The 25433-nt window shown below is 38.9% G+C and overlaps 1 protein-coding gene across 1 annotated transcript; it reads right to left on the minus strand.

The window, feature by feature from the left end:
* Positions 1-948: 948 nt before the first annotated feature.
* Positions 949-5142, minus strand: LOC112750181 (proteasome subunit beta type-4). Its single transcript, XM_025798775.3, has 6 exons — positions 4954-5142; positions 4722-4798; positions 4032-4161; positions 3593-3752; positions 3331-3516; positions 949-1331 (listed from the first exon to the last, which is right to left on the minus strand). The coding sequence occupies exons 1-6, from the start codon at positions 4995-4997 to the stop codon at positions 1218-1220; spliced, it is 711 nt and encodes a 236-aa protein (XP_025654560.1). The 5' UTR covers positions 4998-5142; the 3' UTR covers positions 949-1217.
* Positions 5143-25433: the final 20291 nt, after the last annotated feature.

Below are 25433 nucleotides of genomic sequence, written 5' to 3' on the forward strand. Positions count from 1 at the left end.
GTTGGTTCCTTCTTGCACAATCTCCATTGTAGGCCACCTCTTTTCTCCCTCTGCCTCTTGTAATGCTAGCTTAGGTTTTACGTAAACAAACAACTCCATTAGTCCGAAGTCTAGCTCTTCACTCCACGATGGTATCTATCATCGTTTCGTTTCAAAATGTTTTTCTTCACTTTGTGTGAATAGTAACTATTAATTATTGCCAAACCCAAGCAAGGTTCTTAGTTACGCACAAATTGTTGCTAGTCAACAGTCACCAACAACGTTAGTGATTTCATCACTCCAAGTAAAAGACAAAAATTTGAAATGTCTTGTGTAGATTCTATCATAGAAGAGTGAAAAGCTAGACTTTAGCCTAACATGGTTGTTTCTAACTCGAAACTAACTAGCCATGGAAATGGATGTGGTCACCGCCAAATGCTAGAGGGAAATGCCAGAAATAGTGGGAGAAAGACAAAGGTATTTGTGTAAAAAATAAAAAAATTTCTTTTTTCCTATTTAGTTGTTTAGTGTTTCTTTTCCCCGAAAATGAGAGATCGGGGATTTTGTAACATCTAAAACAGATAGCACTTTCAGTAACAGACAGAGCGTGGCTCAAGAACCTATTAACAAAAAAAAGTGTGGTTCAATAACACGCTAACTGTCTATTAAGTATGTGTATAAAGATCATTTCGTAAAAGATGATTTCTGTTAGTGTATGTTTCCAAAGTGTTTCATAGAGTTTCTCATTTTTTAACATTCATAGAGTTTCCCATTTTTAAACATTCAAACACAATTTTATCTGGTTGTCCAACCAAAAATCAAGAAGCACACACTTTGATCCACAAATCATTTTCTTTTTTGTTTTCAAATTCTGTTCTAATTATTCCAACCAGATTGAAAGGAGATATTGTTGCCATTGAACTAGCAAGAACCAAAAACGGTAGGAACTGAAAATATGTAGAAAGAAAATTGGTCCCCAAATCTTAAGATAATCCATATTAATTCATTTCAAAGACATGCAATGGGATGATACTATAACGAAAGAATTCTGATAACTGAAAGAAATTCTACTGTGAAATTGAGGTCAACTCAAACAACCATTTGAAACTAAAGCGATCTATGAGCATATCAATTTTCAAAGGCTGATCCGTTTCTTATCCATTTTAACATAATGAAGGGATCTCCCAGAAAACCATTTCATGTCCAACTGATATAATTTGTTCATTTCACATTTCAAGCTACCATGAACCTTCAGCACCGACAGTTGGATTCTTGAAGGCAGAGAATTCCCAATAAGTCTTCAATGAGAATGGTGGGAAGAGGGTAGCACCTTCTTCAGTAATTTTGGATATCTGAAAATTTGACATTACATATGATAAGTATCATCACACAATAAATAAACCTTTTGTAATTGAAAAAAGAATTTATATACAAAATAAAATCCAAAAATCAATGAAAAAAGAAGTTATTCAGTTCAGATTTAGGCATTGTAAGAACCACAGTTCACAACCCTGATGGAAAATCATATAACATTCCTAACTTGGAGTAAATAAAAATTTGTATAAGTAGTTTCTCTAATAAAGACTTGAAAACATAAAAATAAGCACTCTGATGTAAAAGAAATGAAATTTTCACATTTTGATCACAAACAAGTTGTTATATTCAACTTATTCAACTTTTAAACATTACGACTCAATGCCATGATAACTTATGAACAACAATATGTTCGGTGTCGTTCTCTTCCAGAACATCAGGCAATTACCAAAAAAAAAAAAAAAACTTTTGATCCTCTTACGTGGTTTCTTAATTGGGTAATGACTAATGAGCTAGTAAACCTATAATAACTCCTGACCAGTTAATTTAAATCTTGATTTAGTTGCTCAAGATGAAGGAAACTCAAACACAACCCAATATTTTATATCAGATAGTCATTTTTCCTGTCACAATAGGGTTCCAAGTTAAACTTTCATTTCTTATATTGTGAATCTCTGTATGCCAAGCTAATTTGAGCAGAGAGGACATAAATTATTTTATGCATGCAAAGAAAGAAACCTTGGTCATTACTCCTGATTTCCAAGTAAGTTCACATACTTATATTGTTACGTTAACATCTAGAAACCTACTAACTTCTTTGGAATGAGTGGAGATTAGACTACAAGTATCCAAACCTAGGAAGACAAGGTGCATGTAGAGATAAGAGGCCTAGAGATCATGGCTGTTATTGATAGCAGCTCAAAGCTACTAACCAAACTTTCATAACAAGCACTAGACCAGAACCCTATACTTGTCAATAGATTAACCATGTGATTACAGTGCAAACTTGTTTAGAGAGCGACTATCATGTGAAAGCTTAAAGTGATAAGAGCCATATAAATGGTTACATCTCAAACATGCTCCCTTACGCAACAGCCTCTTTGGGGATTGAAATGTGATTGTGCATAGGCTTTTTTATTTCTTTTTTGTAGTTTGTCTTTATGCTGAATTTCTTCCTTTTGGATATAACAAGGATCAAACTCGAGACCTTTTGATCATGGAGGCTCTAATACCATGTTTAGGGAGTAATTATCATGTGAAAGCTTAAAGGTAGCGTTTGTTTTGAGGTACTGAGACAGAGACTGAGAGACTGAGATTCAGTATCATGTTTGTTGGTTTAGAGACTGGTACTAAAATTTCTGTCTCTGTCTCCAAAATTTCAGTATTTCAATACCTCCAAAAAGTGGGGACACAGAGGACTAAAATTTTTAGAGATAGAGACTGAAATTTTAATAACATTTTATATCTAAAATACCCCCATTTCAATTAATTAATTTCAATTTTACCCTTTGAACAAATTAAATTAGAGTTTCATTTTTGTTTCAATTTCTGTCTCCCATTTTGCACCAAACAGAATACTAAGATTTATTTTAATCTCTGTCTCTTAGTCTCTGTCTCTCAGTCTCAATCTTTCCGTCTCTGTCTCTCCACCAAACGCTACCAAAGTGATGGGAAGAGGCACATTAATAGTTATATCTCTAACATAACTGAAAAAGGGAATATGGATTATTTAATACTAAGCATAGTGAGCTGCAGAAAATGATCATTCCATTCCAAACACCTATTTTCAAATTCCACACATAACTCCCTATCTATATTATGATTCCTGCTTTACTATTCACAGAAAGAATCCATTCATAAGCCAAAATAAACAGAATTGGGCACTGTATTAAAATGATGAGTTTGAAATAGAGAAGACAAAAAACCAATAGGAACGTATTCTAGGAAATGGGTGCAGCAGCACCTAGTCCTTGGTCGGGAAGATGTATGGCATATTTTCATAATTTTTTAGCAGAGGCAAGAGGAAAAAGCACACACCTGAATCTTGTTGACAGCAGACCTATCACGATATAAGAGCACACGCATACACTTCTCCAATAGCTTGACTCCCTCTTCAAAGGTTAAATTTTCATGCCATTCATCACGAAGAATTGGCCTTGCAAGATGATTCCCAAGTCCTGTGGCTACATGATTGTCTTCAAAATTAATGCCAATCATATTGACCTGGATAAGATTCACAAAAAGGAATAAGCATGCGGGTAACTCACAGTGATAAAAATAAAGATAAACCATTTCGTACCATGCCAAGGTACTTCTGCCCATTTTTCACACCACCCAGTACAAGTGCATTCCACAATGGGTTGAACTTGTTACGTCTATTATACATCACACGAGTTAAATAGTTATGCACTTCCTTAGGTCCCAGGGAGTTTCCGTCATCCCACATGTTGTCATAAAGGCTGCAGTGGTAAAAGGTCAAAATCAACTGTTACATGGGAAAATTAAAACATGTAACATAGAAAAGACTGGGAGGAGAAAATACAGATATACTCTTTAACTCAATGTTTGAAACACAATATAGAATATAAACACCATAAACATCAAAGAAAAGCATCTAAGATTATTTTACCTAAATAGATCCTTTTCTGCTTCATTTTCAAATAGCAAATGCTCATTTATGCAACAAAATGTGCGCTTATTTAAGTAACGATATAAATACATAAATACAAAGTGCATACATAAGCTCGTCAAGGTAGCGTAGAATCTCCTGAAAGTCACTTATTTCCCCACTAGCACCAAGAAGAGAATGTTTCCCAATAGGCTTCAAACGATCAATACTTTTGTACCGTAAGGTAGAGCCATAGGAACCTATTAATGTACCGATAATTGAAATGAGATGCATACTGAGGCCGATACTAACATAAAACAACACATTCCCAACATAGAACAGATCACAACTACCAAACTAGAACATGTAAAAAAATCATCACATATCATTGTTCCAGCAAAAGAACCTTTTCAAAAAGCACTGTGAATGCCCGTGGAAATCAGATTCAGATGCCACTGATACAGCATTTTTTGGGTGCTGAGTATAAAGATAAACAACATACATATAACCACAATATCTAAGAATAGGTAGCACCAAAATAATCACCACTAAGTCACTAACTACCAGACAAAAGTTCAATAGCCAACAACAAAATGCACATCTTTATTTCAACAAGCACCTTTTTTTAATTTATTTTGTTTTTTTTTTCAAGGGAAACGAAAAGAAGAAACTTTTACTTGACCATAATGTTATCATAAAATTTTTCAGCTGAAAAAAAAATAATAGTTAACTGAAAACAAAATCAAATGCACTCACCCCGATTTCTAACAATAACCCCCTACCACAAAAAAATCAAGTTAAATATTTGACAGAATCTTACCTCCCATGTCAGCAGCCATAAGAATCCCATTTTTGTATTTGAGAGCAACCACAGAGGTTCCAGTTACATAGGGATACCTAACAAGTTCAATCAAAATTTCAGGGTCCACAATAATACATCAATTTTGTACGCGAAAGCGAACAGGGACAGATACATTGAATCGAAAAATCGAATTGGTGCATTGAAATTTGAAGAAAAAGGAATGAAGATTGATGGAGTAGAGAGAACTTACAGAGTTCGCTGTGTATCAGAGACTGAGTCCGAGTTAGAGGCCATCGTAGTGAGCAAGAAAACAATTCCAAGCAAGAGAGAAAGGTAAAGAATAAAGCATGCAAAGGTCTTGCGAAGGGGGAGCAAACAACGGCGTCGTTTATAGAGTTTATTTTTCGTTTCTTTTTGTTGAAGAACCGGATTTTGGATTTTATACAAGATTTTTTAAAGAATTGCTGCATGTATAAATCGATATTAAAATTTTTAATATTTATTTAAATAGATTAATAAATTAATTATTAGATTAAATTAAATTAATTAAATTTTATATAAAATTTAATTTTAATATATATTTAGATTTGTATAATTAGATGATTTTTAAAATATTAAATTTAAAAATTAATAGTTTTAATATTTTTTTGACTTAATAATTTTAGTATAATAAAAAAATTAATTATCAAGATAAATTCTTTTATTTATATATAAAAAATCTAAAGCAAGTCTTGTATGTTGTAACAAATTTTTCATGGAATAATTTTTTCTAACTATTTTCTTTAGTCAATAGTTTTTGACCATTTTTTTCTTGTAAAATGATGTCCGCGTAAATTTTTATTATAAAGTAAAGTAATTTGGTTAGAATATTTAATAAATGTGCTATTTTACTAATAAGATACGTAGTTGACAGTTTTTAAAAAATACGTAGTGTATTGATAAATTATAATTTTATAGTTTATTTTGTATTGAATTTGGTGGATTTTATGAACTTTTTTCACATTTATTCAATAAAATAGCATAGTTTTATGAATTTCTCCTAATTGTGCTTTATGGTTGAAAACATGATTTTTAAGCTTTTAATTAGTTAAATTTAATCCACTTTGATTCCACTGGATACCTTGATATGTTTGTTAGTGATTTCAAGTTTAAAAGGCAAGGATTGGATCAAAGAAGTGAAGAAAAAGCATGCAAAGTGGAGAATTCATGAAGAAATGTGGATTTGGTGAAGTCATGGCGACACGTACGCGTGACCCACGCATACGCGTGACAAGTAGCACGTGGCCAACTTAATAAAACACACTGGGGGCGATTTCTGCAGCTATCAAAGCCCAATCCAACTCATTTCTGAAGTTATTAGAGGCTGAATTCAAGATGGGACAAGGGGAGAGCAATTAGGAGTAGAATAGAAACATGCTTTAGGTTATATTTTAGAGAGAGAAGCTCTCTCTTCTCTCTAGAATTAGGGTAGAATTAGGTTAGATTTCTTTTAGGTTTAGCCTTTAATTCTTGCCTTGATTTAGTCTTCCTTTTAATTTCTTGTTGCTACATCTTTGCTCTTTTGATTCTTCTTGTTAATTTCTTATTTTAGTCACTTTTATGTTTATGAACCTTTGTTGATTTTGATTTTCATTTAATGCAATTAGATGTTTTATGTTTCTTATTGTTTGATTGAATTGTTATTGTTATTTTCTTGCATTGGGTAGTTTAGATTTTATTATTTCTTGCACTTTTATCATGCTTTCATTTTATGCCTTCTAAGTGTTTGATAAAATGCTTAGTTGGATTTTAAAGTATATTTGTGTACTCTTGGCTTGGGTTGATAACTTGGGTAACCTTGAGTTACTAATGCCCAAGTGATTGATAATTTGTGTCCATTGACTCTAGTCTCTCACTAAATTAATTAGTGAGTAGCTAGGACTTATGGATTAGGATTAATTAAGCCCATTTGACTTTCCTCTAACATTGGAGATGACAAAGTGGAAGTGATCCTTGTAATTATTATATTGTGGTTATTAACAAGGATAGTAATCCTTAACCATCAATCCTTGCCAAGACTTTTTTTACCATTTGAGTTTCCTTTATTTTCTTGCAATTTATTTCCTTGGTCATCAATTCAAAACCTTAAAAATATTTTCTCATAATCAATATGTACACTTTCCTACAATTCCTAGGGAGAACGACCCAGAATTAATACTCCCGGTTATTTTAATTTGTATTGTGACAACCTTTTAAACTTTGATTGAGGATTAATTGTTGGTTTGGACTATGCTTACAATGAAATTCCTTTGAGAAATTCTAGACCGACATTAATCTTCCATCAAGTTTTTGGCGCCGTTGCCAGGGAATTGCAATGTGTGCTTGTTATTGGTTATTGTTCATATGTTAATAGTGTGAATATGCTTGATTTTTGGTTTAATTGTTAGTTTTTGCTAGTTTTAAGAGTTTATTTTCATTAGTTCTTATTAGTATTTCGTTTTATTTTCTATTCCTACTATGAATTCTTACCCTTTTGGCTATGAGTGTGGTTACAACTATGTTGTAGGAAATGAGAACTATAATGAAGGATTGCATCAAGGATGGGACAGTCAAAGGTGGGAGGAGCCATATGCTTATTATCAACCCTCTTGGCAACAACCTCCTCCAATGTACTATGAGCAAGAACCATTCCATGATGCATACCAATTTAGTGGATATGGTGGACCTCCTTGTGATTATCAATCAAACCCACCATATGCCTATGAACCTCTTCCTCAACATTGTTTTCAACTACCATACTCACAAGCCTCATCTTACCAAACACCTCTATAGGATCTTAACCCATATCCACCATACCAAGAACCATGTGAGCCATATGAACCATACATAAAGCCACCACAATTCGAACATCAATACTCCCAAAACCACCACCTCAATATACACCATCTCCATATCCTTACCAAGATGAACCACCTTCCTATTATGAACCCTCCTATCCACCTCAAACATCAATGAATGACATTCTCATTTCATGCCTCCAAGAGCAAAGGGAGATTTATACCACTATCCAAGGGGTAGTAACTACTTTAGTCGCCCTAAGCTTAGACACTCAAAGTCCTCCCATGGTTACATATGGAGAATCTAATGAAGAACGGAGCATGAGAGAGAGATTAGAAAATCCAGTGGAAAATGAAGAATGTGACTTTGTATTAGAACAATTGGAGGAAGCCGTAATTGTTGAAGAGGAAGAAGTGGTTGAAGATTTAGGAGATGCGAACCTCCATGAAAATCTAGAGTTGTAGAGCATTCCCCCAAGAAGCTTGAAATTGATGTTGAGGAGGATAGTGCACAACCTCCAAGGCATGTTTCCTATGAAGAATTGGAAGGAATGGAGCAAGAAGTAAGTTCCCTTGGTGATGATGATTATGAATCAAGTCTTCCTAGTGATGAATTTGCATCCACAATTGAACTCCTTGAGTTTGAGGAATCTTATCCAAATGAGTTTGAGAATGATGTGGAGGTATATTTCTCTCAACCTCCGATTTATGATTTAAGTAACGGAGAAGAGTTGGAGGAATTTGGTGAGGAAAAGATTGGAACTGAAAAATCTTGTCAAGAGGTGGAAGTCCTTCGAAGAGGATGGATGGGAGTGGAATTCTCTTTGTCAAGATTATTGGAGACTTCTCTACCTAAGTCACCATCTATTCCTTCATTTGAGTGGGTAAAACTTATTTCTCTTAGCTTTATCATCTCACTTGAATTTGGTTTGCTTGAAACAGATGGTCAACTTAGGGCGCTTTGTGGAATGAAGCGTAAGAGAAGGATGTTTAGTGGTTGGCATTGTAAATCTAGGCTCATTATGGTTGAGACTTCAAGGATTAGATGCAAAGGTTAGATTAGTGCTCAAGTGGATGGGTCTAAAAGAAGAGTTTGGTATTTAATTGAGAATTCAGATTGCTAATTGCCACTCGAGTGGAATAATGATGATCAACTTGAAGACGGGTATAGAAACAAGATTTGGGATCCCGGTATACATCATGTGGATCAATTTTGGGAGCTCATAGCTTGTGGAGAACTCCATCAACGCTTGGTGCAATTGAATTCGTATCTTGGAGCATTTTAGAGATCTAAGCATTGTTGACGATTCAAGGATGAATTTAAACACAAGTCACCATGACAAGGAGCTCACCAAATGTCCAACTTAAGGACTTTAAATAAAAGTGCAGGTGGGAGACACCCAACCATAGTAACCTCTTTCCATTCTCTTGTAGATATAATCAATGAATAAATTGAGTTGCCATTGTTAGGTAATTTATTGCTTTGATATCACTTTTATATATATTGCCTCTTCTGTTAGTTTGTTTGGTTATATCTATGCCTTAGGTTGTAGGTGATACCAAGGCATCTTGGTTAGTTTCACAAGCCATTTTGGGTATGTTTTAGGATATTTTCATGCATTTTCTTCGGCAATAAGCAAGTGTTTGGTTGATTATGCATTCATAACTTGATTCAATCAAATATTGTGAATTCTAAATATTTTCATGAGTATAGTGTAAGGATTGAATGATAGAATGAATGATGCATTATCCCATGATTAGAGCAAGACTTTGATGCAATTTGTTTGATTGATTTCAGGTAACAAGAAGCAGAGACCCATGTTAGTGGCCATGTTAGTGCCACTAACGTGGGCACTAACGTGGACAAAAGGAGAATGAGCCAAGTTAGTGGCAAAGTTAAGTTAGTGGTGAAGTTAACATCACTAACTTGATCGAAGCAAAGGAAGAGCCACGTTAATGCCACTAACGTGGGAATTAATGTGGAAGAAGGAGAGCATGGGAAGTTAGTGGTGAAGTTAACACCACGAACTTGATCGAAGCCAAGAAAGCCCACGTTAGTGGCCACGTTAATGCCACTAACGTGAGCCATTAACGTGGAGAATGGAGCAGAATGGGAAGTTAGTGGTGAAGTTAACACCACTAACTTGATCGAAGCCAAGAAAGCCCATGTTAGTAGCCACGTTAATTCCACTAACGTGAGCCATTAACGTGGAGAATGGAACAGCTTGTGAAGTTAGTAGTGAAGTTAACACCACTAACTTGATCAAAGGCCAAGGAAGCCCACGTTAGTGGCCACGTTAATGCCACTAACGTGAGTCATTAACATGGAAGAAGAGGAGCTTGTGAAGTTAGTGGTGAAGTTAACACCACTAACTTGATCGAAGGCCAAGGAAGTGCATGTTAACGCCACTAACGTGGGGACTAACGTGAATGCTGCCTAACTTAAACTTCTTTAGCAAGCTGAGCAAAGCCCAATGAGTTAGTTAACTGCTTCAACTGAGGCCACGGGCCCACATCCAGAGACTTGCAGACTCGACTGAGGATTAGAGAAGTAGTATATATAGGAGTAGTTGTGAACTAGAAAAGGGACTTTTGGATTGGGACCTGGGGGATCCAGGATTGTAAACACTCAAATTACTCTTCTCTGTATTCAGCTCTACTTTCAATGCACTTTACATTTCCAATTTTCATTCCCAGAGCTATGAACAACTAAACCCTACTTCATTGGATTAGGGAGCTCTGTTGTAATTCAATGGATCAATAATAGTTCTTATTGTTCTTTTACTTTTCATTCTGTTTGATTTACGTGAAAGCTTTCAATCTTCATTCAATTGAGCAATTGTCTCGGAAGAGAAATTCTTCATACTTGGGTTTCCTCTGAGCCTTGGAAAAGGGATGAAGAAACCATGCTAGAAATGCTTTCTCATGTTGGACTAGGTTGGGGGTTGGACGGATATAGTGACATATAATTCTCCCAATACTTTGATCTAAGAAAATATGTGGTATAATCAGTGATCGTACTTCATCTCTTCTCATGAGCAATTAGATCTAGGAATTGGGCAATTGTTCAAGCTTAGAGAGATTGAATTGTCAAGAAATTGGGATTCAATCACCTAATATTGCCAAGAGATCAATGAGTTGCATGGATTGAGGAAGAGATGAGAATGAATTTGATCCGGAGAATGCAACATCTCCTGAACCCAATGAGTTTTTCATTTCTTATCTTCTCATTCTTTATCTTTTGTTATTTATTTTAATGTTCATTACCCCCATTCCCATTTACCTTACTGCAATTTACCTTCTGTCATTTACATTCCACCAATTACTTTTTTGCCATTTACTTTTCTTGCTATTTAGGTCTCCCGCCATTTAAATTTCTGCAAATTTCAACTCAACTCTGTTTAGTTCAACTAGAACACTCCTCTGATTAAAGTTTCTCAACCAATCAATCCCAGTGGGATTTGACCTCACTCTACTGTGAGTTTTTACTTGACGAATGGTGCACGGAAATCGTGATTCACACTTTTCACATCTCTGCACAACTAACCAGCAAGTGCACTGGGTCATCCAAGTAATAAACCTTACGTGAGTAAGGGTCGATCCCACGGAGATTGTCAGCTTGAAGCAAGCTATGGTCATCCTTGTAAATCTCAGTCAGGCGGATTCAAATGGTTATGAGGTTTTAATAATTAAAAGATAAATAAAACATAAAATAAAATAAAGTTACTTATGTAATTCATTGGTGGGAATTTCAGATAAGCGTCTGAGATGCTTTGTTGCTTCTGAACTTCTGCTTTCCTATTGCCTTCTTCCAACCATACGTTACTTCCTTCCATGGCAAGCTGTAGGATCCTCTCAGTGAAAATGGTCCTCTACGGTTTCTGCACGGTTAATCAACTGTCGGATTTCTTGTCTCGGATGAAAAATACCAGGTACAGCTACCGCATGGCTAATCATCTGTCTGTTTCTGCTAGCGTCGGAATAGAATCCATTGATCCTTTTGCACACTGTCGCTGCCCCAACATTTGCAAGTTTGAAGCTCGTCACAGTCATTCCTTCCCAGATCCTACTCGGAATACCACAAACAATGTTTAGACTTTCCGAATCCCAGGAATGCTGCCAATTGGTTCTAGCCTATACCACGAAGATACTAATCTCACGGACTCGGTCCGTGTATTAGATATCCAAGAGAATATACTTCAGCTGTCGTCCAATGACTACGTTGAACATCATGTAGACCGCTTTGTGGTTGTCAGGCACGCGGATCTTGGCTAAGCAAGTAACGAAGATTGGGTGATTGTCACGGGTCACCCCTTCATTCTGACTTAACTGAATTAAGAACGAGAGTATATCTTGGAGAAGAAGTAGGCGTGAATTGAATAGATAAATAATAGTACTTGTATTAATTCATGAAGAATAGCAGAGCTCCACACCTTAATCTATGGGGTGTAGAAACTCCACCGTAGAAAATACATAAGTGAAAATGGTCTAGGCATGGCCGTGAGGCCAGCCTCCATTCCAAAGGTCTAAGGACTAAACGTCCAGAGATGATTAAAGATAAAAAGCTGGTCAAAAGACGTAAAATAAATCTCTAAAAGTAGTTTTTATACTAAACTAGTAACCTAGGTTTACAGAAAATGAGTAACTAAGTACAGATAGGCTGTTCCTGGAGTTAAACGCCAGCTTTGATACCAGTTTGGGCGTTTAACTCCAATTCTGGTGCCAGTTTGGGCGTTTTACGCCAGAAAGTTTTAGGCTGGCTTTAGACGCCAGTTTGGTCCATCAAATCTCGGGAAAAGTATGGACTATTATATATTGCTGGAAAGCCCAGAATGTCTACTTTCCAACGAAATTAAGAGCGCACCAATTAGGCTTCTATAGCTCCAGAAAATTTACTTTGAGTGCAGGAGGGTCAGAATCCAACAGCATCTGCAGTCCTTTTTCAGCCTCTAAATCAGATTTTTGCTCAGGTCCCTCAATTTCAGCCAGAAAATATCTGAAATCACAGAAAAATACACAAACTCATAGTAAAGTCCAGAAATGTGATTTTTGAATAAAAACTAATAAAAATATAATAAAAAGTAATCAAAACATACTAAAAACTATATAAAAACAATGCCAAAAATGGTATAAATTATCCGCTCATCACAACACCAAACTTAAATTGTTGCTTGTCCCCATGCAACTAAAAACAAAATAGGATAAAAGGAAGAGAATATACAATGAATTCCAAACTTATCAATGAACTTAGTTCCAATTAGATGAGCGGGGCTAGTAGCCTTTTTGCTTCTGAACAGTTTTGGCATCTCACTTTATCCTTTGAAGTTCAGAATGATTGGCTTCCATAGGAACTCAGAATTCAGATAGTGTTATTGATTCTCTTAGTTCAGTATGTTGATTCTTGAACACAGCTACTTTATGAGTCTTGACCGTGACCCTAAGCATTTTGTTTTCCAGTATTACCACCGAATACATAAATGCCACAGACACATAACTGGGTGAACCTTTTCAGATTGTGACTCAGCTTTGCTAGAGTCCCCAGTTAGAGGTGCCCAGAGCTCTTAAGCACACTCTTTTTGCTTTGGATCACGACTTTAACCACTCAGACTCAAGCTCTTCATTTGACACCTTCACGCCACAAGCACATGGTTAGGGATAGCTTTGTTTAGCTGCTTAGGCCAGGATTTTATTCCTATGGGCCCTCCTATCCACTGATGCTCAAAGCCTTTGATCCTTTTTATTTTACCCTTGCCTTTTGGTTTAAAGGGCTATTGGATTTTTCTGCTTGCTTTTTCTTCTTCTTTTTTTTTTATATATTTTTTTTGCCATTTTTTTCGCAAGCTTTGTCTATTAACTGCTTTTTCTTGCTTCAAGAATCAATTTTATGATTTTTTAGATTATCAATAACATTTCTCCTTTTTCGTTATTCTTTCAAGAGCCAACAATTTTAACTTTCATAAACAACAAATTAAAAAATATGCACTGTTCAAGCATTCATTTAGAAAACAAAAAGTATTGCCACCACATCAAAATAAGTAAACTAATTTCAAGATAGAACTCGAAATCATGCACTTCTTGTTCTTTTGCAAATAAAAATATTTTTCATTTAAGAAAGGTGAAGGATTCATAGGACATTCATAGATTTAAGACATAGACACTAGGCACTAATGATCATGTAATAAAGACACAAACATAGATAAAACATAAAGCATGGAAATAAAAAAACAGGAAAATAAGAACAAAGAAATTAAAGAACGAGTCCACCTTAGTGATGGCGGCTAGTTCTTCCTCTTGAAGATCTTATGGAGTGCTTGAGCTCCTCTATGTCTCTTCCTTGTCTTTGTTGCTCCTCCCTCATGGCTCTTTGGTCCTCTCTAATTTCATGGAGGATGATGGAATGCTTTTGGTGTTCCATCCTTAATTGTCCATGTTGGAACTTAATTCTCCTAAGGAGGTGTTGATTTGCTCCCAATAATTGTGTGGAGGAAAATGCATCCCTTGAGGCATCTCAAGGATTTCTTGATGAGAAATTTCCTCATGCTCTTGTTGAGGTCCATGAGTGGGCTCTCTTGTTTGCTCCATCTTCTTCTTAGTGATGGGCTTGTCTCCTTCAATGAGAATGTCTTCCTCTATGACAATTCCAGCTGAATTGCATAGGGTACAAATGAGATGAGGGAAGGCTAACCTTGCCAAAGTAGAGGGTTTGTCCGCCACCTTGTAGAGTTCTAGGGATATGATCTCATGAACTTCTACTTCCTCTCCATTCATGATGCTATGGATCATGATAGCCCGATCTATTGTAACTTCAGAACGGTTGCTAGTAGGAATGATAGAGCGTTGGATGAACTACAACCATCCCCTAGCCACGGGTTTGAGGTCAAGCCTTTTTAGTTGAATCGGCTTGCCTCTTGAGTCTCTCTTCCATTGAGCTCCTTCCACACAAATGTCCCTAAGGACTTGGTCCAATCTTTGATCAAAGTTGACCCTTCTAGTGAAAGGGTGAGGATCTCCTTGCATCATTGGCAAATTGAATGCCAACCTCACATTTTCCGGACTGAAATTCAAGTAATTTCCCCGAACCATTGTGAGCCAATTCTTTGGGTTCGGGTTCATACTTTGATCATGGTTCTTAGTGAACCATGCATTAGCATAGAACTCTTGAACCATTAAGATTTTGACTTGTTGAATGGGGTTGGTGAGAGTTTTCCAACCTCTTCTTTGAATCTCATGTCGGATCTCCGGATATTCACTCTTTTTGAGCTTGAAGGGGACCTCGGGGATCACCTTTTTCTTGGCCACAATTTCATAGAAGTGGTCTTGATGGACCTTTGAGATGAATCTCTCATTCTCCCATGACTCAGAGGTGGAAGCAATTGCCTTCCCTTTCCTTTTTCTAGAGGTTTCTCCGGCCTTAGGTGCCATTAGTGATTATGGAAAAATAAAAAAGCAGGGCTTTTTCCACACCAAACTTAAAAGGTTTGCTCGTCCTTGAGAAAAAGAAGAAAGAAATGAGGAGAAGAAGAAAAAATGGAGGAGATGGAGGGTGTTAGTGGTTTCGGCCAAGGGTGGTAGTAGTGTGTATGATGTGTGAAATTGAATGTGGTAAGGAGGGGTATTTATAGGGTAAGAGAGAGAGGGAATTCGTGTATGAGGGGTTGGGTTTGGGAGGGAAATATTTTGAATTTGAATGGTGATGTAGGTGGGGTTTTATGATGAATAGATGTGAGTGGTGAAGAGATTATGGAGAAGAGGGTAAGATTTGATAGGTGAAGGGTATTTGGGGAAGAGTGTTATGGAAATGTGTGAAGAGGAGAGAAGAAGAGGTGGGGTAGGTGGGAATCCTGTGGGGTCCACAGATCTTGAGGTGTCAAGGAATTCTGCTCCCTGCACCATTCTGGCGTTTAACGGCCCAGAATGCTGCCAGGCTGGGCGTTAAATGCCCATTCTGCTATCCTTACTCGCGTTTAAACGCCAGTAAGCCTGTCCTCCAGGGTGTGCTATTTTTCATGCTATTTTTCATTTTGCTTTAATTCTGCAGCTGTTTTTATGACTTCACATGATCATCAACCTAAGGAAAACATAGAATAACAATAGAAAATAAATAAATATAATTAAATAACATTGGGTTGCCTCCCAATAAGCACTTCTTTAATGTCAATAGCTTGACAGTGAGCTCTTAGAGAGCCTCACAGAGACTTAGAGCTTGATGATGGCCTCCCAACACCAAACTTAAAAATTGAGTGTGGGGGCTCTATTTGACTCTGTGCTGAGAGAAGCTTTTCATGCTTCCTCTCCATGGTTACAGAAGAAGATCCTTGAGCCTTAAACACAAGGTAGGCCTCATTCAATTGAAGGACTAACTCTCTTCTGTCCATGGTATGCGAAATTGTTACTCGGGTTGTGAATTGTTGTTCGAAATTGATTCCCTGGCAATGGCACCAAAAATGGATGCACAGAACCATGGTCTAAACATATCTTCACAACTTCGCATAACTAACCAGCAAGTGCACTGGGTCGTCCAAGTAATAAACCTTACGTGAGTAAGGGTCGATCCCACAGAGATTGTTGGTATGAAGCAAGCTATGGTCACCTTGTAAATCTCAGTCAGGCGGATAATAATTGATTATGGAGTTTTCGAATATAATACTAATTAAACAGAAAATAAGGATAAAAACACTTATGTAATTCATTGGCGAGAATTTCAGATAAGCATGTAGAGCTGCTTTCGTTCCTCTGAATCTCTGCTTTCCTGCTGCCTTCATCCAATCAATCCTACTCCTTTCCATGGCTGGCTTTATGCAAGGGCATCACCGTTGTCAGTGGCTACATCCCCTCCTCTTGTGAAAATGGTCCAAGATGCCCTATCACGGCACGGCTAATCATCTGAGGTTCCCGATCATGCTGGAATAGGATTTATCCTCCTTTTGCGTCTGTCACTACGCCCAGCACTCGCGAGTTTGAAGTTCGTCACAGTCATTCAATCATTGAATCCTACTCGGAATACCACAGACAAGGTTTAGACTTTCCGGATTCTCTTGAATGCCGCCATCATTCTAGCTTACACCACGGAGATTCTGATTAAGAGATCTAAGAGATACTCATTCAATCTAATGTAGAAAGGAAGTGGTTGTCAGGCACGCGTTCATAGGGAATGATGATGATTGTCACGTTCATCACATTCAGGTTGAAGTTGTAACACCCTACCATACAGAGTCTTATGCTTAAGTCATAATTCAGAGATGGCAAGGTATTACGACCTCTAAAACAAAAATTTAGTACGTATAGTAGTAGGAATGATCGATTATAACTAGGAGCCTTTGTAGAAAAAGGGGGTAAACAAAAACCGTAACTCGAACGCGCAACACTCCGATCGATAACGAACGAGCAAAGGATAAACCAACGCGAGATCATATATATACAAAAGAGTGTCAAAAAAACAGGAATATCAAGACTCAAAATCCGGCTGCGAAGATAACCGGTCCGAGCATAATAATATATACATATAATAAAATAAGGAAACCCCAAAGGAAACCCAAAGGGACACAAATACATAAAACCTATTCTCCAAAATCCCCTCTAGAAGGAGTCATCACAGTTTGTATTATTTAATGGAGATAAAAGTATCTAAACAAGATATATAAACCAAAACAGAGTCCCGAGAACAAAAGATCTTCGCTAATCCAGAAGTCTCCAGCATGCCTCAACGAGAAGCCTCGCGTCCTGCATCTGAAAACCACAAAATCCGCATGGGTGAGAACCAGAGGTCCCCAGCACGGTAACAGCTTCCACATATATAATACATAATAATAGAGGAAAGCCAAAGGCAATCCTAGAACTTCCTCCAGATAATATCAAAGCTTATAAACAAGCTAAACCATATAAGGGTATCTGACTAAAGATTCTTCAGTCTAACTAATACTTCCCTTTCCAATTCCTTCAAACCTCCCAACCATCAGCAGGAGTATATTATAGCAAACACAGTTATATTAGACAAAGAATATACAAATAGGAGCAGTTAAGACATTTAGACAATTAGCAAGTAATATGCAGTCAAATAGGCAATCTCAAACAATTCACATAGTATGCATATGATGAATGCCTGTCCCTAATGGCTGATGATATCATCTGTCGGTTATAGAGCCAACCCGACAAGTCCTGGTAGCTAACCATTGGACTGTCCCTCTGTCGTGCATCCCCAACTCGAGTTATACTCATCATAAACTTGATCATAATCATGATCCATATCCATCACCCTCACTGGTGAATATTTATCCATCACCATCACTGGTGAATATTTATGGGGGCGAGCTCATCCAGGCCTTTCACAGTGCCCGGCCACACTTACGACATAGGGTCAAAAGAGCTTCGAGTCTCAACCTGGAGCACATGGTGGCTAGCCATTGCTACTACCCAGGGAAACCCTCATCTCCAATGGTGGAAGTGCAAACCTTCACAATTCAATCAACATCATATATGCATTTATACTTGGCCATAAACATGGCTCCACCGTAACACGGCAATAATCTAGCCATCCGGCTCACGGTTAAATCCATAACCAGCCAATTCATTAACAATTACGGCCCTTCGGCCCATGGCACAACAAGCACTTCCACCGCCATTCTCCGCATCTCACATAATCATCTTTGATCCTCAATGATCATTCATTTTTTTCCTTGCTTCACTCGCAAGTTACCACATTCACTAGCCCTTTTTCTCATGCTAGGCATATCATAATGATTTAAGACATAAGTGGTGAGATCGGAGGCTTAGAAGTATGAAATTTGGCTTTTAAAACTCAAAAATCAACTTTGGGATGAAAACAGGTCCACGCGTACGCGCACTCCACGCGCACGCGTGGATGGCGCTTTCTCGAAGAACGGCGCATACGCACCAAGTGCGCCTATGCGCGAGGGGTCATTCTGCTAAAAATTTTCTAAGTTAAAAGCTGCAGAATTTACAGATTCAAACCCCAATCTTCCGACGGACATAACTCCCTCATTTTAAATCGTTTTTCACCCGTTCTTTGAACGGCATGGACATCCCGGATCCAATTTCATTTCTAAACAGATTTGGCACAAATCAGAGATCCGTAGTCCAAGTTATGTCCCGTCAAAGTATGCCCAAAAAACCATGTTTTCATACAAAACCACAAGGTGCCATTTTCAAAACAAGCCACTTTCAACTCTTTTCAAAATCAATCAAACATGCCAATTTCAATCCTTCTCTTTGAAATCATTCAAAATGTACCAAAATCAACAACAAGCCATCCTCAACTCACACATTGACACTTTACCAAGGTTTCCAAAACCACATCCAACCATTTTAACACTTCTCAATCAAATGGCTAAAGGACAAACACAATATCATGTCATACATCCTTCCTCATCCCAATTTCCAATAATACCATTTCCAATTAACCATCATTATACATAATCAACATCATACTCACCATCAACATGGTACCACCCATCAATTCAACCTCAATCATCCATCAAGCATATATCACAACATGCATTTCTCATATTTCACACAATCAAGGCATCAATATTCATAATCACATATATGAACACATCATATATTTCAACCATTCAACAACACCAACAATTCAATGCCTATCTTAGGGCCTCTAGCCTAAGTATTTCCTACCACATTACATATTAGATATGGGAAACTAAAACCATACCTTAGCCGATTCCCCAAACTCAACCGGAGCACTTCCAAACCACTTGTCCACAAGCTCTCAAGGTATCAACACCTCCAAGAACAGATTTTATCACACAAAACCCTCTTCCAAGCTTTCCAAAATCACCAATCAAGCTCCAATATTCACATATACACAACCTAAGCCACAATCATCATACCCATACACAACATCTCAATACCCAAACATCATAGAACAACAAATTATACTAGGGTTGAGAATCTTACCACACCCAAGGTCCAAGGAGACAAGATTAACCTTCTCCTTCAAGAGAGTTGGGTCCTATAACATCAAAGAACCCAAAATCTCAACATTTTTACTCATGAAACTCGAAATCAAGGGCTGGAATTTCAAACAGTAAAACGTGGCTTACCTCAAGATTAGTTGTATGGGTTTTGTAGAGCTCTCCGCGGTGAACGCGTGGCCGCAAACGGAGCGGCAATCGGAGCTCTAGATCAAAAGTTATGGTGGTTTGAAGATCAAGTGAGAGAAAGAACTTGAGAGAGTGTTCTTCCTCCCCTCTCTTCAATTTCAGCGTGTTTGAGTGTGTTGTGAGGAGAGAGAGTACTGAAAACTAGGGTTTTGGTTTAGTTATGTTGGGCCAAGGGCCCACTTTGGGTCCGGTTGGCCCGGTTTGGCCCGTTCGGTCCAATCTTGGTCCGAATTCTATAAAATTGGTACCGAAATTCTCGTCTCAATTTCCTCTATCATATTAAGCCATAAAAATATCATTTTTGGCTTTCTAGAATAAATTCTCATATATGGGTTAATTAGCCGTTAATTAACCGGGTCTTACATTCTACCCACCTAATTGGGAATTTTGCCCACAAAATTCAAATTCAAATTCAATTACCTGAGAATAAGTGCGAATAATCCGTTCGCATCTCCGACTCAAGTTTCCAAGTGTGTTCCTCAACACTGCCTCGACTCCAAGCCACTTTGACTAATGAAACCACTTTTCCACGCAACCGTTTGATACTAGTATCATCAATTCTGACTGGAGCCACTGGAAGCGTCAAATCTTCTCTTAACTGAACCGATTCGGGTTCTAACACATGGCTAGCATCAGGAGTGTACTTTCGAAGCTGCGACACGTGAAATACGTCGTGCAGGTTTGAAAGATGGGGTGGTAGAGCCACCCGATACGCCACCGGCCCAATCCTCTCCAAGATCTGAAATGGACCAATGTATCGAGGATTCAACTTCTTTGCTTTAATCGCTCTACCTACTCCTGTGGTCGGAGTAACTTTCAGGAAAACATGATCTCCTGCCTCAAATTCTAAGGGCTTCCGCCTTTGATCGGCGTAACTCTTTTGACGACTCTGCGCCGTAAGCATCCTATCTCGGATTTTCTTGACTTGTTCAGTGGTCTCAACTATCATTTCCGGCCCCAACAAGCCTTTCTCTCCAGCTTCATACCAACATAGTGGAGATTGACATTTTCTCCCATACAAAGCCTCATACGGAGCCATTCCGATGCTCGCATGGTAACTATTATTGTATGCAAACTCTACTAACGGCATATACCGATCCCAACTCGCCGGTTGGTCCAAAACACAAGCTCTCAACATATCCTCTAGTGTTTGGATCGTCCTCTCGGATTGACCATCTGTTTGAGGATGATACGCTGTACTCAAGCTTAATCGAGTTCCAAAAGCTTTCTGAAATGCACCCCAGAATCTCGAAGTGAAACGAGGATCTCTATCAGAGATTATAGTAGCAGGTACACCATGGAGTCTCACAATCTCCTTTATGTATAACCGAGCTAGCTCCTCAAGGGTGTAAGTCATCCGAACGGGTAAAAAGTGAGCTGACTTCGTCAGTCGGTCCACGATCACCCAGATAGCATCAAAATCAGTCCTAGTCCTTGGCAATCCCGACACAAAGTCCATTGCAATACTTTCCCACTTCCATTGCGGAACCTCTAAGGGTTGCAACATCCCAGAAGGTCTTTGATGTTCAATCTTTACCTTTTGACAAGTTAAGCACTTTGAAACATATTCCGCCACATCATTCTTCATACTCGGCCACCAAAACATCGCCTTTAAATCATGGTACATCTTAGTACTTCCCGGGTGAATGGAGAATCCGCTTTTATGTGCCTCCTTTAAGATATCTTGCCTCAAAGTGCCAACATCCGGCACCATGATCCTACCCTTGAATCTCCATAACCCATCTTTCTCTTCCGACACTCTCCACTGTTTTCCTTGCTCGATAGCCGGTAACACCTTCCATAACGCTTCATCATTTTCATGAGCCTTTAGGAGTTCGGACTTAAAGTCGCTCGAGATTTCTAATCGGCTCAAACACAAGGTTCCAGATACTTCTCGAGCACCAATTTTTAGACTCTCGAATCCCTTGAGCAACTTCTCCTCTTGAAGCATCATCCAAGACGCATATAACGACTTTCGACTTAACGCATCCGCCACTATATTCGCCTTTCCAGGATGGTAATTTAACTCAAAGTCGTAGTCCTTCAACAATTCCATCCACCTTCTCTGCCTCATATTAAGCTCTTTCTGATCAAAGAGATACTTCAAGCTCTTATGATCAGAGAAAACTTGGAACTTAACCCCATAGAGATAATGCCTCCACACCTTCAAGGCAAACACAACCGCAGCGAGTTCCAAATCGTGCGTAGGGTAACTAACTTCATGAGGTCTCAACTGTCGTGAGGCATACGCCACCACATTATGGTGCTGCATCAGCACACACCCTAGACCCTTCAACGATGCATCACAGTACACCTCAAAAGGCTCGTTCGGCTCAGGTAACACTAACACAGGTGCAGTGGTCAACTTTTTCTTCAATGCCTGAAAGCTCTCCTCGCACTCAGGAGTCCAAACAAACAGAGTGTCTTTGTGAGTTAACTTTGTCAACGGCAAAGCTAATTGCGAAAAGCCTTTGATGAACCTTCGGTAATAGCCAGCTAAACCCAGAAAACTCCTTATCTCAGTTACTGTGGTTGGTTGCTTCCATTCCATCACAGCCTCCACCTTAGTTGGATCTACGGCTATTCCCCTCTTACTCACCACGTGACCCAAAAACTTTACCTCATCCTTCCAAAACTCACACTTAGACAATTTCGCATAGAGTTTCTTCTCCTTTAAAATTTGCAACACGGTCCGCAAGTGTTCCGCATGCTCTTCTTCGGTCTTGGAGTAAATTAGTATGTCGTCAATGAAGACAACAACAAATTTATCCAGAAACGGACGGAACACTCTATTCATGTAATCCATAAACACTGCAGGAGCGTTCGTCAACCCAAAAGACATTACAGTATACTCGTAATGACCATAACGAGTCCTGAAAGCAGTCTTAGGGATATCCTCACCCCTCACCCTTATCTGGTGATAACCGGATCGCAAATCGATCTTGGAGAAAACCCCAGCTCCTTGTAATTGATCCATGAGATCATCAATCCTCGGCAATGGGTATTTATTCTTTATGGTGACCTTGTTCAGCTGCCTGTAATCCACACAGAGCCGCATACTTCCATCTTTCTTCTTTACCAGTAATACTGGAGCACCCCACGGGGAAACACTTGGTCGGATAAAGTTTTTACCCAACAATTCCTCTAACTGAGACTTTAGCTCGGCCATCTCTAACGGTGACATCCTATAAGGAGCACTTGAGATTGGTCCCGCCCCAGGCACCAACTCAATAGCAAACTCGACCTCTCGGTTAGGTGGAAATTCCTCAATATCATCGGGAAACACTTCCGGAAACTCACACACTACCGAAATCTGATCCAACTTTTGATCATCACCCGAAACACCAGCGGTTAACAACAGGATACCCTGATATTCGGTTCCAGAACAGTTCACCATCATTGAATTCAAGTAATAATTATTCACCACAACCGGCCCTTCTGTATCCTCCGGCATAAAGTACACCGACTTGGTAGAACAATCAAGCAAGACATGGTTTTCGGATAACCAGTCCAATCCCAAGATAAGATCAAGACCGATCATCGGTAAGCAGATTAGATTATGGACAAAATCACGCTGCTTGAACCTAAACGAAACTTTCGGGCATCCTAGTCTAGTTACCATGGCTTCATGGGTAGCATTATGTACCTTTAGGTCATAACCTAAGGTTACGATCTTCAATCCTAACTCATGGGCTTTCTCAAATGCAATAAATGAATGCGATGCTCCCGAATCAAATAAAGCATTTAAAGTTTGACCAGCCATTTCATAGTTACCTCGAATGAGTGTCTCAGATCCTTCTGCACCCACAGCTGAGGTGGTGAACACCCGACCAGTCTGTTGTGCTTTCCCAGCACCTTGCTTTTGCTTCTCTGGACAACTTGCGGCTTTATGCCCCGCCTTTCCACAATTGTAGCACAAACCCCATCCGGCCTTGCATGGTACTCCCGGATGGTGACTCCCACACCTAGTACAAGCTTGATCATTCTGAGGCTGCTTCCCAAACCTTTTCCCTTGGGAGTAGTTGTTGTTGGGCCTCCTAAAAGAACCTCCCCTCTTGAAAGACAGACCTCTAGGTGCAAAGCTCTTCCCTCGGTTCTGTGGAAATGATCCTTTGTGACTTTCTTTCTCAGCGGCTGCCCTCTTCACACACTCTTCAGCAACCCTACACTTGTTCACCAATTCGGAGAAAGTCCTAATCTCCATTGGCCCCACCGAACCGAAAATATCACTCCGGAGTCCTCCCTCGTACTTAACACACTTCCATTCCTCATATTCCACCGGAGTCCCTTGACACATACGAGAGAATCTGAACAGCTCCTCAAACTTGTCAGTATACTCAGATACGGACATAGTACCCTGCTTCAGCTGCAACAATTCAAGCTCCTTGGCCGTCCTAGCAGAAGTCGGAAAGTACTTCTTATAGAACTCCTCTTGGAAGACATCCCAGGTGATATAATCATCACCCTGCTGCAGAAGACGACGGATACCTTGCCACCAATGCGACGCTTCACCTGTGAGCATATAGGTAGCGAACTCGACACGCTGTCCTTCAGGTACCACTTGTGCTTGCAGTGCTCGCTCTATAGCCTGAAACCATGTATCGGCCTCAGTCGGGCTAGTAGTTCCCTTGAACTTAGGTGGATTAACCTTCAAAAAGTTCGCCAGTGTCATCGGGCCCTGAACTCCACTTCCGTCATTACCATGGTTGTTCATCTGTTGACCAAGAGCCTCAGCAGTGGCTTGCATAGCAGCAGCCATATTCTCCAATGCAGTCATAAAGTTCACCGGGTCATTAGGGTTAGTCTCCGGCACACGAGCATTAGTACGACCTCTCCCACGGCCTCTACCGCGTCCACGAGGCGCGATTTGGTTCCTATACACACCAAACAATCGATATTAAGTTGATCAGTCTCAATATCGGAAGTTCAGTGCTTCAAAGTCCCAAATGCATGCTCATGAACGTTTATGCCAATTATATCAAGCAGATATACTAGTAGCACATAACATACACACAGAGAATGCACAGAAGCATAGTCAGTCCATTCCTCAGGCTCTACAGGAACGAACTGCTCTGATACCATAATGTAACACCCTACCATACAGAGTCTTATGCTTAAGTCATAATTCAGAGATGGCAAGGTATTACGACCTCTAAAACAAAAATTTAGTACGTATAGTAGTAGGAATGATCGATTATAACTAGGAGCCTTTGTAGAAAAAGGGGGTAAACAAAAACCGTAACTCGAACGCGCAACACTCCGATCGATAACGAACGAGCAAAGGATAAACCAACGCGAGATCATATATATACAAAAGAGTGTCAAAAAAACAGGAATATCAAGACTCAAAATCCGGCTGCGAAGATAACCGGTCCGAGCATAATAATATATACATATAATAAAATAAGGAAACCCCAAAGGAAACCCAAAGGGACACAAATACATAAAACCTATTCTCCAAAATCCCCTCTAGAAGGAGTCATCACAGTTTGTATTATTTAATGGAGATAAAAGTATCTAAACAAGATATATAAACCAAAACAGAGTCCCGAGAACAAAAGATCTTCGCTAATCCAGAAGTCTCCAGCATGCCTCAACGAGAAGCCTCGCGTCCTGCATCTGAAAACCACAAAATCCGCATGGGTGAGAACCAGAGGTCCCCAGCACGGTAACAGCTTCCACATATATAATACATAATAATAGAGGAAAGCCAAAGGCAATCCTAGAACTTCCTCCAGATAATATCAAAGCTTATAAACAAGCTAAACCATATAAGGGTA

Source organism: Arachis hypogaea, chromosome 15 (assembly GCF_003086295.3).
Source record: "Arachis hypogaea cultivar Tifrunner chromosome 15, arahy.Tifrunner.gnm2.J5K5, whole genome shotgun sequence".
Lineage (NCBI taxonomy): Eukaryota > Viridiplantae > Streptophyta > Magnoliopsida > Fabales > Fabaceae > Arachis > Arachis hypogaea.